General features: G+C 38.4%; 1 protein-coding gene across 1 annotated transcript in view; it reads right to left on the bottom strand.

Moving 5' to 3' along the window:
* Positions 1-15,570, bottom strand: part of LOC126456777 (E3 ubiquitin-protein ligase UBR5) — a 342,260-nt gene that overhangs the window by 246,483 nt on the left and 80,207 nt on the right. Inside the window, exons 10-13 of the mRNA XM_050092547.1 lie at positions 9,798-9,908; positions 3,468-3,610; positions 3,168-3,279; positions 2,915-3,069 (exon numbers count right to left, since the gene is read on the bottom strand). Coding sequence (XP_049948504.1) covers positions 2,915-3,069; positions 3,168-3,279; positions 3,468-3,610; positions 9,798-9,908 — 521 coding nt within the window. The remainder of the gene's footprint in view (positions 1-2,914; positions 3,070-3,167; positions 3,280-3,467; positions 3,611-9,797; positions 9,909-15,570) is intronic.

Raw genomic sequence — 15,570 nt, 5'->3', positions numbered from 1 at the left:
GATACTATCATTACATGTTCAGGTGATCCTGGTTCACCACAAATGCATCTGTCATTGTTCACCTTTTATTTTATTTTACAGCCGTGCATGATTAGCCGAGCGGTCTAACGCGCTGCAGTCATGGACTGTGCGGCTGATCCCGGCGGAGGTTCGAGTCCTCCCTCAGGCATGGGTGTGTGTGTGTTTGTCCTTAGGATATTTTAGGTTAAGTAGTGTGTAAGCTTAGGGATTGATGACCTTAGCAGTTAAGTCCCGTAAGATTTCACACACATTTGAGCACATTTTATATTACACATCTAGTTCTGCAAGACAAACCTCTACAGGAGCAAATCTCCATGGTCATAAAACGGGTCAATAAATGAAAAATTAACATCAGAAAGTTAGTAATAAATAAAATTTACACAGATCCTATGCAGATACCAGGCTGCTAAATGTGTAAGTTAGTGTAATCAACAATATAACACAGATGTTTGCCTAAATTTTTTTCACGAATTCAATGACACTACAGGAGCAAGTTGTCAGTAAATTCCTTGGTGTGGACTTGAAACTATGAGATTTACTGCTAAGATTTTTTAATTCCGGTTGTAGCTTATTGAAAATCAATTCAACACAATCAATATAACTTTCTGATATTGAATCTATAGAGATATGGTCCGTGTCCCATCAGGAAGTAGATCATGCCCTTCAAAGAAATTTGATGGCAATGCATGTTCTGCAACACCTGATAGAATTCCACACACTCCTCCTCCCTCGTACTGGTAGTGTCCCAGATTGTCATTCATCAGTCATCTACATTTTAAGCTCCTCCTTGTGAGTGTTAGTTTAGTATTTGCTTCCGTAGCTTTCCAAAATTGGCCTTTCAGAGCTAATATTCGGCATAACTTCTTCTGATCTGTAGGTCGATCGGATATATTAGAAGTAACACTAAGAGTCCTACTGATTTTGTCTGGTAGGCATGAGAGATAATTTTAAGGTTGTCGTGCTACGTTCTTCAGAAGATTTGAAGAGATTTCTTGCTGAATTTAGATTGCCCACACATGTGCACCAAAAGTAATTACAGATGATAGCTACGGCGCATCACGATAACGTTCACTGGGATTCAGTGGTAAACTAATATTTTTTGTTGCAATACAGCTACTTTGTATACAAGCTCAGAAAGAAAATTTCCACATACTTCAAAAATGTGAACATTTGATGCATACCTTCAGCCAGATATACACCGCAGATAAAAAAATAAGTACGTCTGGAAATAAGACATCTATCTTTATTCGAAGACGGCATATGCCACCAAGGGGGTAGTAGATGTACTTATAACAGTTCAACATTGTCTGCCAACAGATGGCATAATGGCCTAGCTACAAGAGAACCTCTTCATAGGAAATGTTCACAGCGAGAAGACTCACCATGGTGGAAACTTGTGAAGCATGCAGGCAACCATGCTCTCATGCTTCCTACAGCTAACAAAGAAAGTTTGAAAGGTATCAAATTGTGGCATTCTGAGCGGCGGGATGGTCCTTTCAGAGAATCATATACAGGTTGGACGTCCTGCATCAGTCATGCAATGATGCTGGTATCAGTGATCACGTGAACATTCTCACATGCATAGACAAGATTCTGGACATCCACACACGTATTGTATGGGCAGCAGTACCAGATTGTACAGCTAACACAATATACATAGGAAGGCTTGTAGGCACAGGCATGTCAACACACACTGTTGCGAACCGCTTATTAGCAGTGGAACTACAGCCACACACACCTCTAGCTCGTCTTCCGTTCACACCACAGCATCGACATGCATGGCTCGATTGACACCATAGGAGGATCACTTGGAAGATAGAATGGCACATTGCGGTCTTCAGCGATGAAAGCAGATTCTGCCTGTACACAAAATCATGGTCACTTGTGTGTATGGTGTAGACCTGGTGAGAACTATCTTGCAGAGTGCATTTGCCCAAGACACACTGCCCCACCCCAAACCTTATGGTGGTGTTTCTGGATGGGATGCTAACCAGCACTTGGTATGTGCAGAATGTTATTAGATCCACTCTTTTGCCATCCTTGCAACACAAATGTGGTGTGTTATTCCACAAGGATATTGCTCACCCACAAACTGTCTGTGAAACTCAACATACTCTTCAAGACATGCTGCAAGTTCACTGGCCAGCAGGATCTACGGCTTGTCTCCAATCGAGCACATGTGGGATATGATGGGACGAGGAGTGACCCATGTGACTCTTCGACCAGCAACATTTGCAGAACTACATGAACAGATTGAGCAGATGTGGTATAATGTATCCCAGGACAGTATACGCCATCTGTATGATCAACTGGATGCCCAGCACCTGCATTTCGACCTGTGGAGGCTACACCATGAACTACTATGGGTCTTTCAGCATTGGTTGACACCTGGAAACAAGGAATGTCTTCCATTGTGTGTGTTACCCTACAACCAAAATGACGAGAACCAAAATGGCACACAATTAAAGCAAAACAAAATTCCCACCAAGTGCAAGCACAGAGGAAACATCAGACAACAAGTATTGTTATGAAATTGCTTCCGCAGCTACCATTCGAGAGGAATGGCTGATAAAACACTGTTATCATTCAGACTAACCTTTAGATTGCTATTATTTAGTTACCCTAAATTTAGCTATTTCTTCTTAGCATGACAGGTCAGTCATATAAAGAATTGTGCATCACTAGCAGTTCTTGAAAATGCAATATTGGACATTTTCCTTTAGAATAGTTTTGTAATAGACTATTCAGTACTTCTAATACCAAGCCAACAGATTCTCAAGAACACTTGCGGATTCAAACAACTGCTGTGAAAAACTCTGCATTACATTCTAGTCATAAAAGATACAGGGAACTTCTCTCATCACACCAACCAAAGCCATACATATATATTCACCTCTCCTGCACTGATAAGGCTTATATTTTGAGGATCCAAGCCCAAAAAGGAGTTTGTATCTGATGGAAAAGGGCTCTCTTGTTCAGCTCGTCCAGTGCTAAGGTTGTAAATGACATAGCTGAGTTTAGAATTATTTTTGACGACAGCGTGTATTCCTGCAAATAAATACAACATGTACATTAGAATTTTATCATTTATTAAATGTAGAAATGTGTTCAGCGACTCAGTTTGTCGATAAAATTGAGATTCCTACCAATTCCATCAACAGTCAACGTTAGTATCTGGCCACCCTCAGCAACGTTCACACGCCTAGGGAAGCGCTGGAAGCAATCGGGGGCGCGAGATGTCGCTCCGGACTTAATAACCTAAAATTATAAGATCACTGACTAACTTCTCATTTTTATTATTAATTAAATCAGATGACAACTTGCACAAAAAGCTCAAGAAGTCTGAATCTATCAGTACTACACTAGTGAAAAATAATAATAATTCTTCAATTAGCTTCTTAGAAAATTACATAATATAAATACTGAATAATTAATAATAAACTTACTTGAAGTTCATCTTTCCTCATAAGACGACAGTCTTGAAGAAGATTGATTGTGTCATCACTGGACAATTCTTTGGTTTCTTTGGTGTCCTTATTACTTGGGAATCTCACGGCTACATGGGCTCCATCAACTTTCAGCACTCTACCTGTTCAAAAGAAGAGGAGCAGAGCATTACAGCACTGCTGAGAAGAAATATGGGTTCCTTTCTATTATTTAACATAAAAATCAATTGTAATAAAATTTAATGACGAGAGAGGGGTTACTGTTGGAACATCAAGAATCAGCAATTCAGATATTACAATTACATTTCAAAAGCTTGCCCTACTGTCCGCTAGGCCCAGCCAAAATTACATGGTTACTACCTATCAGTCAGGAAAGTCTGATACATGGAAAAGCACGGAACACTTTAGTGCAAATAAAAACTCAACAAGCGTGTGGAACACAAGTCTCCTTAAACAAAAAGTATTGGTGAACTGGTAACTGTGTTTTATGATATTGGAAAACTTTCTTGTGGAAAAGGTAGGGACATCCGATAATGATTCATTACAAGTACCCTACAATTATTTACCAAAGGGCTCTGAAATGTGTCTGTGATTGTACAGTGCAGCAGTTAATTTCACAAGGAAAATTTTGTCTACAAGATTTTCAAATTAACTCTTCATATAGCTGATAAAAAATACACAATACGTAACAGCCCTCCAAGATATCACTAGCTAGTTTGCTTGACTCATGTTGTAGAGCCCAACCCATATACTTTGCACTACCCAATTGTGCAAACTGCCACTTTGGTATTAGTCATCTCCATGCAGAAAGCCTCACCTTGCAGCAAAACATAACATATTTAAGGTAAGGCAACACATGAAAATACTACTGTTGTTTACCAGTTGATACGTTTTCACTGCTGCCTGTCTACAGAGGGTGTACTACAACAAACTTCCAAAATACAAAAAGTAATAAATGTAGTAAGAATTAGTGAGGCGCAGTGGCAGGAGAACAAGACTTCTGGTCAGGACGGGAGAGGGTAATCAACACAAAAGCAAATAGGGATAATGTAGGAATAGGTCTAATAATAAGAAAATGGGAATAAGATTAAGCTACTATGAACAACATAGTGAAGATATTATCAATAACCAACATAGACAGGGAGCGAACATACACAAAAATAGCGCACTTTTTAATTAATATGTGAATTAGCTTTGCAGATGACTTTCAGAGATTGAAAAAAATGTATCATGAGATAAATTATTCACATAGCAACAGGAGATGAAAATTTCATTGTGATGGTGATGAGGACTGGAATTCCAAAAGTAGGGGGGAAAAAAAGAAGGAAAAAACTGGTGAAAAGGAATGAAAGGAGAGGCTGCTTGGTAGAATTTTGCAGTGAGCACAATTTAATCATTGCTATTTTATGGTTTGAGAACCACAAAAGAAGAGTGGTATATGTGGAAGAAACCTGTAGACTCCAGAAGCTTTCAGACTGTTCATTTAATAGTACAACATAGTTTCAATACCAGATTTTAAACTGCAAAGTATTGCTAGTGGCAGATGTGGACTCCAGCCATAATCTACTGGTTATTAATTGCAGATTAAAATTAAATGAATTGCAGAAAGACAGGAAATTAAGTAGGTGCAGAGCTTGCTAAATTAAAAGAACCGCAAGTTGTTGTGGCTTTCATAAATATCATTAAGGCAACAACTGCCAAACAAGGGAAGGGAATACAACAGAAGATGGTTGGTTAGCTTTGAAGAGATGAAATATTGAAGGTAGTGGTGGCTCAAATAGCTAATAAACAAGGATCAGTAGAAATTCTTTGATAACACAGAAGATATTAACATTAATTAATGAAAGGAGAAAATATGAAAATGCAGCAAATGAAGTATACAAACGGGAACACTGACGACAAAAAACAGAAGTGCAAAATAGCGACGTGGGAAGCAAAAAGTGGGAAGTGCAAGCTTGTAGATGCATGCATGTGTGTGGGAAAGAGACATGGTGCCTATAGGAGAATTAAAGAGATCCTTCGAGAAAGAAAATCAGCTGTATGAATATCAAGACATCAAATGACATGCCAGAACAGGATATTATATTCTACTTTAAGGCTGTCTCATGTAAGTCCAATTAACCATTTCACTGCACCCCCCCCCCCCCCCTATATGTACAGGTGGCAATTGCTACACCTCAGGTGCTACAATCGTGTGTGTGCGTGGATTCATTTTCCGATTTCATATTCTACGCTCATTTTAAATTGGTTTCTAATTCTGCTTTGCCCTGTTTGCCCTGATAAGTGCTGTTCTCTGTTAGGTCTGCTTATGTCACTCTAAAGTTAAAAACTGCATTGTTGTACTGGGACAATTGTTGTCACTTTACTGAAAAGTAGTTTCTGGCGTGTCTTCCCAACCTGCCACCATTGCACAGCTCCTATGCACACTTGTCGCAATTAAAAAATGATTTATTCCCCACATCAGGCAGATTTATTCCACACTTCAGCCACAATAATGGTGGCACTCCACTATCCCAAACCGTAATTATATTACAATTATGGTCGGTCGGGTGGACATGCCTCCAACCCGAAATTTCTGGCTCGGAAAATCTGAATAACTGTTTTTGTAACACTGTAAAAATAAATGTGTCAGTTATATTCAGATAAACACAAGTTTAATTTCCTATTTCATGATAGGTTAAAGATATGCAAACCAATGTTTATATCTTTGTAGACTTAGATAAAGTATTTGACCACGTGGACTGGATTGTCGTTTAATTCTGAAGGTAGCAGGTATAAAATACAGGGAGCAAAAGGTTATTTACAACCGTGAATCACATGAAAGAGAACCCATGGTTGAAAATGCTATTTAATCTGTTCATCCAGCAAGACGTTAAGGACACCAAAATGAAGTTTGGAAAGGGAAATAAAGCTCACAGATAAGAAATGAAATTTTAAACCTTGAATATTTATACCAGGGTGAGAAAGTATTTTCTGACATTATTTGTATGGAGCGTGCCTTGCACAAAGTAAAATGTGGATGATAAACAGTTCAGACAAGAATATAACAGACACGTTCAAAATGTGGTGCCAGAGAAAGAACGCTGATGAGTAGACGAGTATAAGGAGTAACTAATGATGAGCTACTGAATCAAATTGGAGAAAAAAAAAAAAAAAAATTTCGTAGCAGCATAGCTTGACTAAAAGAAGAATATAATGGGTTAAAAACTGGAGAGAGAGAGACCATGGCTTGAATACAGTAAGTAGGTTCAAATGGTTGTAGTAGTTAAGCAAAAGTGAAGTATACACAGAATAGGCTAGTATGAGAGTTGCATCAAGCCAGTCCTTGGAATGAAGACAACCGTCATTACCTTCATATGGCAAAATGTTTAGTACTGTTAAGAGACATGCATGAAAGTGGAAGCAATGGCATTACCCTCGCTATTGGAACTGTTAACTCCTTCCTCCCTCAGGAAGAAGAGAGGGGTGAAGTGGGAAAAGTTAACAATGGAAGGCAGGTCACTCAGACCCTAGGATGAAGGGATCACTCATATATTCTGCTCATTGCAAATATTTTGTTTTTAACACTGAGTTCATATTTGGGCCACACAACATCTGCATGCAGTCACTAAACATGTTCAGGTAACAACAATTTTATCTAGTAAGGTCAAACAAAAACCAGTCATCCTCTGAAGATTGGCCCAGACAATCACAGTGTTTTATTAGGCATGGTTGGAGGTGGTATACCTTTGCCTTCCTCCGACCTATGAACTAACTCATCCAGCCAATTACAGGTGCACCTACGTATAACACTGGTGAACAATGAAAATGTTCACCACAACAATGACAGACTAGCTCTTATTTTGGAAATAAAGTAACAATTCATTTTTACAGTCAACATTTTTAGTTTGCAGGAAATTTTGTTTTCCGAGTTGCCACACCCGTCTGATAACAAGACACAAATGATCTTCAGCTGTTTGTAAGTCATAAACATAGATACTGGTGCTGTGACTATGAGTTTCATTTAGTTTCTGCTATAATTAAAGCAGTCTGGTTTGAGAGTGCTTTTGTAATGTAAAATGCACAAAAAATGTGTAAATAAGGTGAATAATTTTTGTCACATTTGTGGTGAAATAACATTTTGCTCACAGAAACGCTATTTAACGTCTCTTGTGAAGACTTCCTATCAGCATTATTTCAGTATAAAAGTAAGGGACCAGGCTTGGGCTGCACATATAAGTGGCAATGTATGTTCAGTTGCACTGCGAGAATGGCTGAAAAATAAGAAATGATCTATGGCTTTTGCTGTGCCTATGGTTTGGCAGGAGCCTACAAACAATACAAGGTGACTCCCATTTCTGCTTGACTCCACCTATAAAGGCAGGGTAGTCTATGAAAAAAAGGAACAGTTCAATACCAGAATCTTCAATCCACTAATTGACCTATTCCGCATTCAGATAGTTTACCAGTTCGTACTTCACCTGAAAATTCTCTGTTTGAAGTAGAAGATGAAGACAGTGTGGAACAAGAAGAAGAAGGAGAAGAACCAAACAAGCCTTCCACATTCCATGACCCTGATTTTGAGGGAAAAGATGATAAACCACGCAGACTGAGTCCCAAGCAGGATTGTGTAGTCTCATTAGAGACCTTGACCTGTCAAAGGAGAAGGCAGAAATGCTTGGGTATCTACTACAGCAATGGAATGAATCTTCTCAAAAGTGATGTCACAGTCTCACAGTAGAGAAAATATCACACGGAACTGCTTCCCTTTTTAGAAAAGAAAAACAGTCTTGTTCTTTGTAGCGACATTAACTGCTTGATGAAATCTTTGAATTTGAATCATGATCCAACTGAATGGAGGCTATTCATAAACTCCTCCAAACTTAATTTGAAAGTTCTGTTGCTTCACAATGACAGCCATCTTCCATCTATTCCTGTTGGTCATGCAGTTCACGCCCTCTTTGACTCAATTAAACATCATGATCAAAAATGGAAAATTAGCCGTGATCTAAAAGTCATTGCCATACTCTTAGGAATGCAACTGGGGTACACAAAACATCGCTGCTGCTTATGTATGGTGAGACAGCATGGATAAGAAATCGCATTATATTAAAGCAGACTGGCCTGCAAGAAATCTTAACCCTAGCAAGAAAAATGTCGTTGCCGAGCCTCTCATGGACCCGAAAGATGTTGTTCTTCGAATCCTGCATATGAAGCTGGGTTTGATGATTTTTGCATATGAAGCTGGGTTTGATGAAAAATTTTGTCAACGATATGAATTGAGGAAGACGAGCCTTTAAGTATATAGTGAAATCTCTGAAATTAAGTGAGGCAAAAGTTAAGGAAAGTATTTTTATCGGTCCACAAATTCGAGACCTTGGAAAGGATCCTGGATTTGACCAAGTTTTGGAGGGGAAAGAAAAGGAAGCTTGAGAAGCCTTCAAGGGAGTTGTTCATGGATTTTTAGGCAACAAAAGAGATAAATACACTCAGTTGCTGACAGTGCTGCTGCAAAAATACCATAATCTTGGATACAGCATGTCCCTTAAAATAAATTTCCTCCACACCAACCTAGACATTTTTCCTCGAAGTTGCGAAGTAGTCAGTAGTGAACATGGAGAAAGATTCCATCAGGACATTTCTGTGATGGAAAAAAGATTTCAAGGCCACTGGAATGAAGTAATGCTTGCGGATTACAGTTGGTCTTTGTGTAGGGATGCTCCAAAACTCTCTTACAAGAGGCAAGCTACAAGATTATGATCTCATGCAGCCACCATGATTCTCATCCAGGAATTTAGAACTTGTAAAATGCAACTACCAATTAAAAATTCAAATACTCTTTTAAAGTTGTTAGCATCTGTATTTAAAAATGATCTTTTTCTCTTAATCTGTTAATATGAAACACTTCCATCTATTGTGTATCACAGAGACTAGAGCTAAGGAAAATTCTTCATTGTCATATTCGTTCTCCTCAACCCAAAATCATTAAGAATTGACTCATAAGTGCAGGAAACATTTCAAAATTGTTTTCTTTTGTTAGCCTGTGTAATGTAACATGGATTCCAAACCACGGTGTAACTCTGCAGATTTCACATTGGCAAACCTTTCAAGAGGACAAAGAAGATGCACGACCCCGATATACACACAATTTTGTGATTCTTCCCAGTATTAAGTAATAATTTGCCACAACCCAAACAAACACCTCTCTCTCCCCATTCACTGGCAACAGTAGTATCAATTTTTATATAAAAAAAATTACATAACAGGAATAAACTTTATAAAAGTTGTGTAACATAGTCTTTAATGTCAAATATTACTCACCAACAGGCTTTAATGTCAAATATTACTCACCAACAGGAACACTCTTCACATCTTCGACGAAAACAACATCCTTTAACTGCCATTCTTCTTCATCTTTCTTTTCGGCTTCTTCGCCTTTAGGAACTACACGTTTCTGCCGTTCTGTGTAAAAAGAAGGAATTTTGTTATCTACGATACATGAGACATGTTTAATGGTCAAATTAACAAATTTGTGGACATCATCCTTTAGCCAACTGTTTGTCACTGGTCAAGAATTTCATATACTTACAGTCTTTATCGTGCGTGCGCATGTGTCAACGAATGAGGTAATTAAATCCCTTGCTAAAATAGATAGAGATGAATGTTGTTGAAAGTATTAAAATTAAAAAAGCCTAAAAACATAAACTCACTTTAAATTATGATCACTCTTTCCCATTTTCACCTCATTCACTTATCCACTCATACACAATCACGACAAATCTAAAATTTACAACTTGGTTTATGTTAAAAATGTGTGATTAAAATCCAAACTTAAGTCTAGGGTAAAAACTTTACACTCAGGGAATTGGCTAACTGATCCCTTACAAAGATGAGCCATCAACTCAGGTAACACATTAAAACTTGCTTCCTACTAGTGTGGGAACAAAGCCAGACACCTCAAAAATCTCACAAGTTGTGTCATATCTGTTCCATTTTGAACTAACATGGAGGAAAGGTCAGTTGATAAGCTGCCTTCTGCCCTCTTTTAGTCTGAATATAAAATGCATTCAGGTAAAATGCGGGCCACTGGAGTCTGCATGCCACAACCATCACCTATCGGAAAGTCCTCCTGTCGGAACTGTAAGATGCGTGTCATCGAACTGTGGTCTGTCTGAAAGTGAGTGAGAAATACTTCATCACATCTCAATGGCCAGGAGGAAATACACTATGCCAAGTACTTAGATTTACCTGTTGCTACTTATTATCTATCACTTCCAGCTGCTCTTCTTACCACACACCTATAATTCTGTATCTCAACAATGAGAATATGGCATAAGTCTACCAAAGATAGGTCACGCGATACTATGGTGGTACACTAGTAAGCCATGGCTATCCAGTCCTTGACACACAACGAAACAAATAAAGATAGCAATCGGGGCTGCAGTGGTGAAGATTGCAGTGGGGAAAAGTGCAATGCAAGGAGCAGTTAACAAATCACTCCTGATTCTTAACTGACCACATTATTTCATTACAGAACTTCCACAACCACATTTTATCAGCTCACAGATTCTACTTAGGATGCTCACCATTCGTGTTTTACTTTGCTGCACATTGAAACCTCTATCATTCTCATTAGGCATGAAGCATTTACTCCTAAGTAATGAATACGAAAATTGCTGATCAACAGCACCAGCAGCATTTTTAATGTAAGTTTTTTAAAGTTTATTTAAAACAGTGGCGATCACAGAATAGCATTTGTGGTGAAAGTTTTCAAAAAAAATAAAAAAAATTAAAAAAATCGAAAACTATAATTCTTTCATGCACAAATGCATCTGAGGATGGCCCTGTAAGGTTTGAAACTGGCTGTGGGTCTTTTTAATGGAATACAATAAACTGCTAATGTGGTCGTGTAGCCTTTCATTTATTTTAGTTGTAACTATAGAAAATTACAGAGCACCCTCACTAATAATGTGCTTCACAAAATAATAGAAATTATTCTGAAAGATAGACTAATAAACTACTCAAAAAAGGAACTATATGACAGGTATATTTCTCTATCCAACTAAAACATTCGACACAGTTGATCGCAAAATCTGTCAAATAAGCTAGATGAACTGGGAATAAGGGGATGGTGAAGGAGCGGGTCCAGTAATATCTGCGAAACAGTACAGTTGACTAAAATTACACATATATCAAGTAACACTAAATATAGAGCAAGTCAGCTGCCCATACCTATGGGTTTTAAGCAAGCTGCAATGTTTTCAAAAACTACACTCAATTTTCATATTCTCTCACTTGCTACACGCAAACTATTAGTCCTACAGAACAAATGAACAGGGTCATCTTCTACAAAATTTAATGCAGTCAAATCTTATACTGGGATATATTTTCGCTAGAAGTCTTAGGTTTCAATTTATCCAAGAAAAACAAACAAAAGTGACCTTCAACAAGTTTTTCTTGAATAACTCAAAAACTGTGGCCTCCAGCAAAGACCTATCACAGTACAAAATTTAATTATATTATTTTTCTACAAAAAGGTCCTCTTGATTTTTTTTCTGTAGGAATAATAGGTTGCATGTAGCGAGCATATGAAGAAAATGCAAGAATATGAAAATCTCGTGTGTTTTCTGGAGGTGTTGGGGGTTCCATAAAGTTCATATATAGGGGCATCTGAATCACTCTGTATATTTAAAAATGAATTTCCTACACTGCATTAAGCATGAGCAAACAATATTGTTTGCAGATGACACTAGTGTACTGATCACTGACAAGTCACAAGAAGCACCAAGAGAAAGCTGAAAAAAACAGTGTACGTAAGCTGGAAATAAACAATTAAGTCACACTTAATATAAAGAAAACAAACACTACAAAATTCCAAGTAAACAAAAAACCATGTTACCACAACCTGAAAATAAATAATGAATTCATAAAATGAGTGAAGAGCACAAAATTTCTAAAAATTCATGCTCACTCTCAAAGTGGGAAGCGCATGTAAAAATACTTAGCAACAGAAATCTCTGAACCAAATTCTTACATCAGTACGTAATATTTCATGTATCAGATCACTATATTTTTCTTATTTTCTTTCTGTTATTAGTTACAGTGTAATTTTCTGGAGAGTGAAAAGCAAAAATATTCAATCAGAAACGAGCAGTACGTATCATGACCAAGAACGGCAGCACGGCTTTCTGCAATGCTAGAAATTTTAACTGCCCTTTGAGAATATATTCTTCAGAGTATTATGCAAGTAAAAAAAAGAAAAAAATATTGATTACTATGTCAAAAACTGTTTAGTACATAATTATGAATCTAAAAGAAGTGTACTTTCCATATGCACAGAAAAAATTAAGTTAAAACTCTGGGTTTCTTGTACAGTGCCATCCAATTATATAATAAATTACCACAACACATAAAAGACAGATATTATCTGTTGTTTCAAAACAAAACTAAAATATTGTTTGTAAAATAAAAGCTTTTATACGGCAAATGGGGTACCTGAATTGCAACAGGTTATTTAATTAAGAAATTCTGTAATACATATACAAATAATAATTAGCTAAGACTAAAAAACAAGATTAAAAGAAATTGTGTTAGAAAGTAATTTTGAGCTGTTTATTTTCAATTCTGAATGACAAAATCCATACAATGAAAATTTTTTCACGGTTTAACAAAGAAATCAACCAATCAAATCAATACATTGAGATATTGAGGTCAAGAGCTGTTCACAGACTTTTTTTAAAAAACAATGAATGAATGATGTGAGCAAGGGAGACAATGGAGAGGAACTGGCAGCAACACATGGCTAATGGTTAGCTGTTGGGGGGAATGTAGTTGTATGATTGTGTCTTCTTGGGTGGGGGAAGCAGGAATTCATACCAAAGCTGTTCTGCATGCTCAGTGGAGGAGACAAAAGATAAAGTCAGCCACAGGTTTCACACTAAGCTGATCTTACCAGGAAACTTAATAGTGACAAATTCTGTAGTTCCTGCGTGAGGAACATGCCTCCAAAACCAAAGAGGTGTGGCACCCTGGGAGGAAGCCAGTGCATCCGATTCTCTGAAGTTAACCTCAGAAGAAAGACCAGCGGTTATCAGGGTGGTACAAGAGCTCACTCATAGATGGTCTGCATTAAGAGACAACACGTGCAATGCTACTGTCTCCACAAAAACTGCACTTCTGTTGCCACCAGTGATTCTCTGCACCGCTGACATCACTGTCACCATAGCAAATGGTGGAGCAGTATGCAGTTACACTCTCAGTGTGTAACAAAACCCCAGCACAATAATTCCTCTGTCCTCCTTATGTGTGTTTTATCAACATTGTTTATGCTTTGAAATACATTACTAACATATGCAGTTTTTACCTGCATACACGTGAATACAAATATTCTTTTACATACCAGTCCAAATAATACAATGTGCAACAGAATTATAGGATCATTTTTCCAAAACTCCATTTCCCATCCATTGCAACACTGAAGTTTGAAATTTGTGTATAATTTTCCTCTGCTAAGGGAAAAAGTGTGGCGCTCTGTGACAATGCTTTAAACAGCAAGGTGTCAACACCTGTTGAAGGGGGGGGGGGGGGGGGGGGGGGGGGGGGGGGACCATCTAAGAAGTTCATGTGGCGGTGTAAATGGGTTAATGGTGTCACATTGGCACCAAATCTCACCACAACTCTGCCCAATGCCACCGTGGACATGTCACCCAATTGGAAGGTCATCACACCCCCTCTTACCCACATTCTTCTCCTCTTTTTGATGCATCTGTGATGGAAGTGGTGGTGGTGGTGGTTAGTGTTTAACATCCCGTCGACAACGAGGTCATTAGAGACGGAGCGCAAGCTCGGGTTAGGGAAGGATTGGGAAGGAAATCGGCCGTGCCCTTTCAAAGGAACCATCCCGGCATTTGCCTGAAACGATTTAGGGAAATCACAGAAAATCTAAATCAGGATGGCCGGAGACGGGATTGAACCGTCGTCCTCCCGAATGCGAGTCCAGTGTGCTAACCACTGTGCCACCTCGCTCGGTCCTGTGATGGAGGTCATAACCACAATGCCCAGCATTGAAATCTGCAATTGGTGAGCAGGTTTTTTATCTATCCAATTACATTATACAGTAAAAAATTGATATTCTTCCTCAAATTGTATCACTGTTTTATCTGCATCTAAACTTCACTTCTTCCAGTGCCACCACTGTGCAAGGCAAAGAAACTTTCACTCCATCTTTATATCGACATCAACAGTGGGTGCAAAAGGGAACGAGGCAAGAAAAGTGAGAAGTGAACTAAAAGCTGGTGAAGGGAAGGAAGCTGGGCAGAAAAAATATGGCAATCAGTGTAGAGGTGCATACAGCACGAAGGCAAGCGAGATTTGGGAAGGAAAGAGTGTCCTGGAGGAACAGTTCTCACAAGTGCAATTTCATTAGAGTTGGTGCCAACCTTATGAATAACAGGCTGGTTAGAGTTGCCTCTGTGATAAAGCATGTCCAGCAGCTGCAATGATAGTAACACATTGCGGCCCCACTTATGACAGGATATGCAATTTTGTCATATGATGACATGATGGAGTTCGTGGCTGTTCAAAGGGTGCCGCTACCGGTTTCGAATCATTGTGATTCATCCTCAGACAGTTTACACGCTTTCTTTATGACGTGGTGTTTTTTTGTCATAAAGAAAGCGTGTAAACCGTCTGAGGATGAATCACAACGAGTCGAAACTGGTAACAGTAACCTTTGAATAAAGGGACTGAAAGTAAATTTGTGGCTGGTTGCTGTCCTAACGCCATCAACATATGACAGGATATATTCAACAATGACAAGACTAGTTATGCTTGCTACATTTAGGTCCTTTAAAATCCACAGGAATTTACCTAGTGAGTGAGACTGGACTGATACATGACATGTTTGTGAACAGGAATGAGCTCATGGTTCGGCCTTTCACAAAGGTACAGACCACGCAAAAAGGGTTAGAAGCAAAATTTGCCAGAGGATAGAGCGGGTCATTTTGTGGGATGGACAAACATTTTGACAAGTGCTTTTGGAAAACTAGGAAGGACTTTGAAGATGACATTCCTCATTTCAATGGGCAAAAAAAGTTGCTTAAAGCCATGGTTCTCGTATGGATTA

This window comes from Schistocerca serialis, chromosome 2, assembly GCF_023864345.2.
Source record: "Schistocerca serialis cubense isolate TAMUIC-IGC-003099 chromosome 2, iqSchSeri2.2, whole genome shotgun sequence".
NCBI classification, from domain to species: Eukaryota; Metazoa; Arthropoda; class Insecta; order Orthoptera; family Acrididae; genus Schistocerca; species Schistocerca serialis.
The sequence above is the reverse complement of the archived record's forward strand: the minus strand, read 5'-3'. Positions and strand labels throughout refer to the sequence as shown.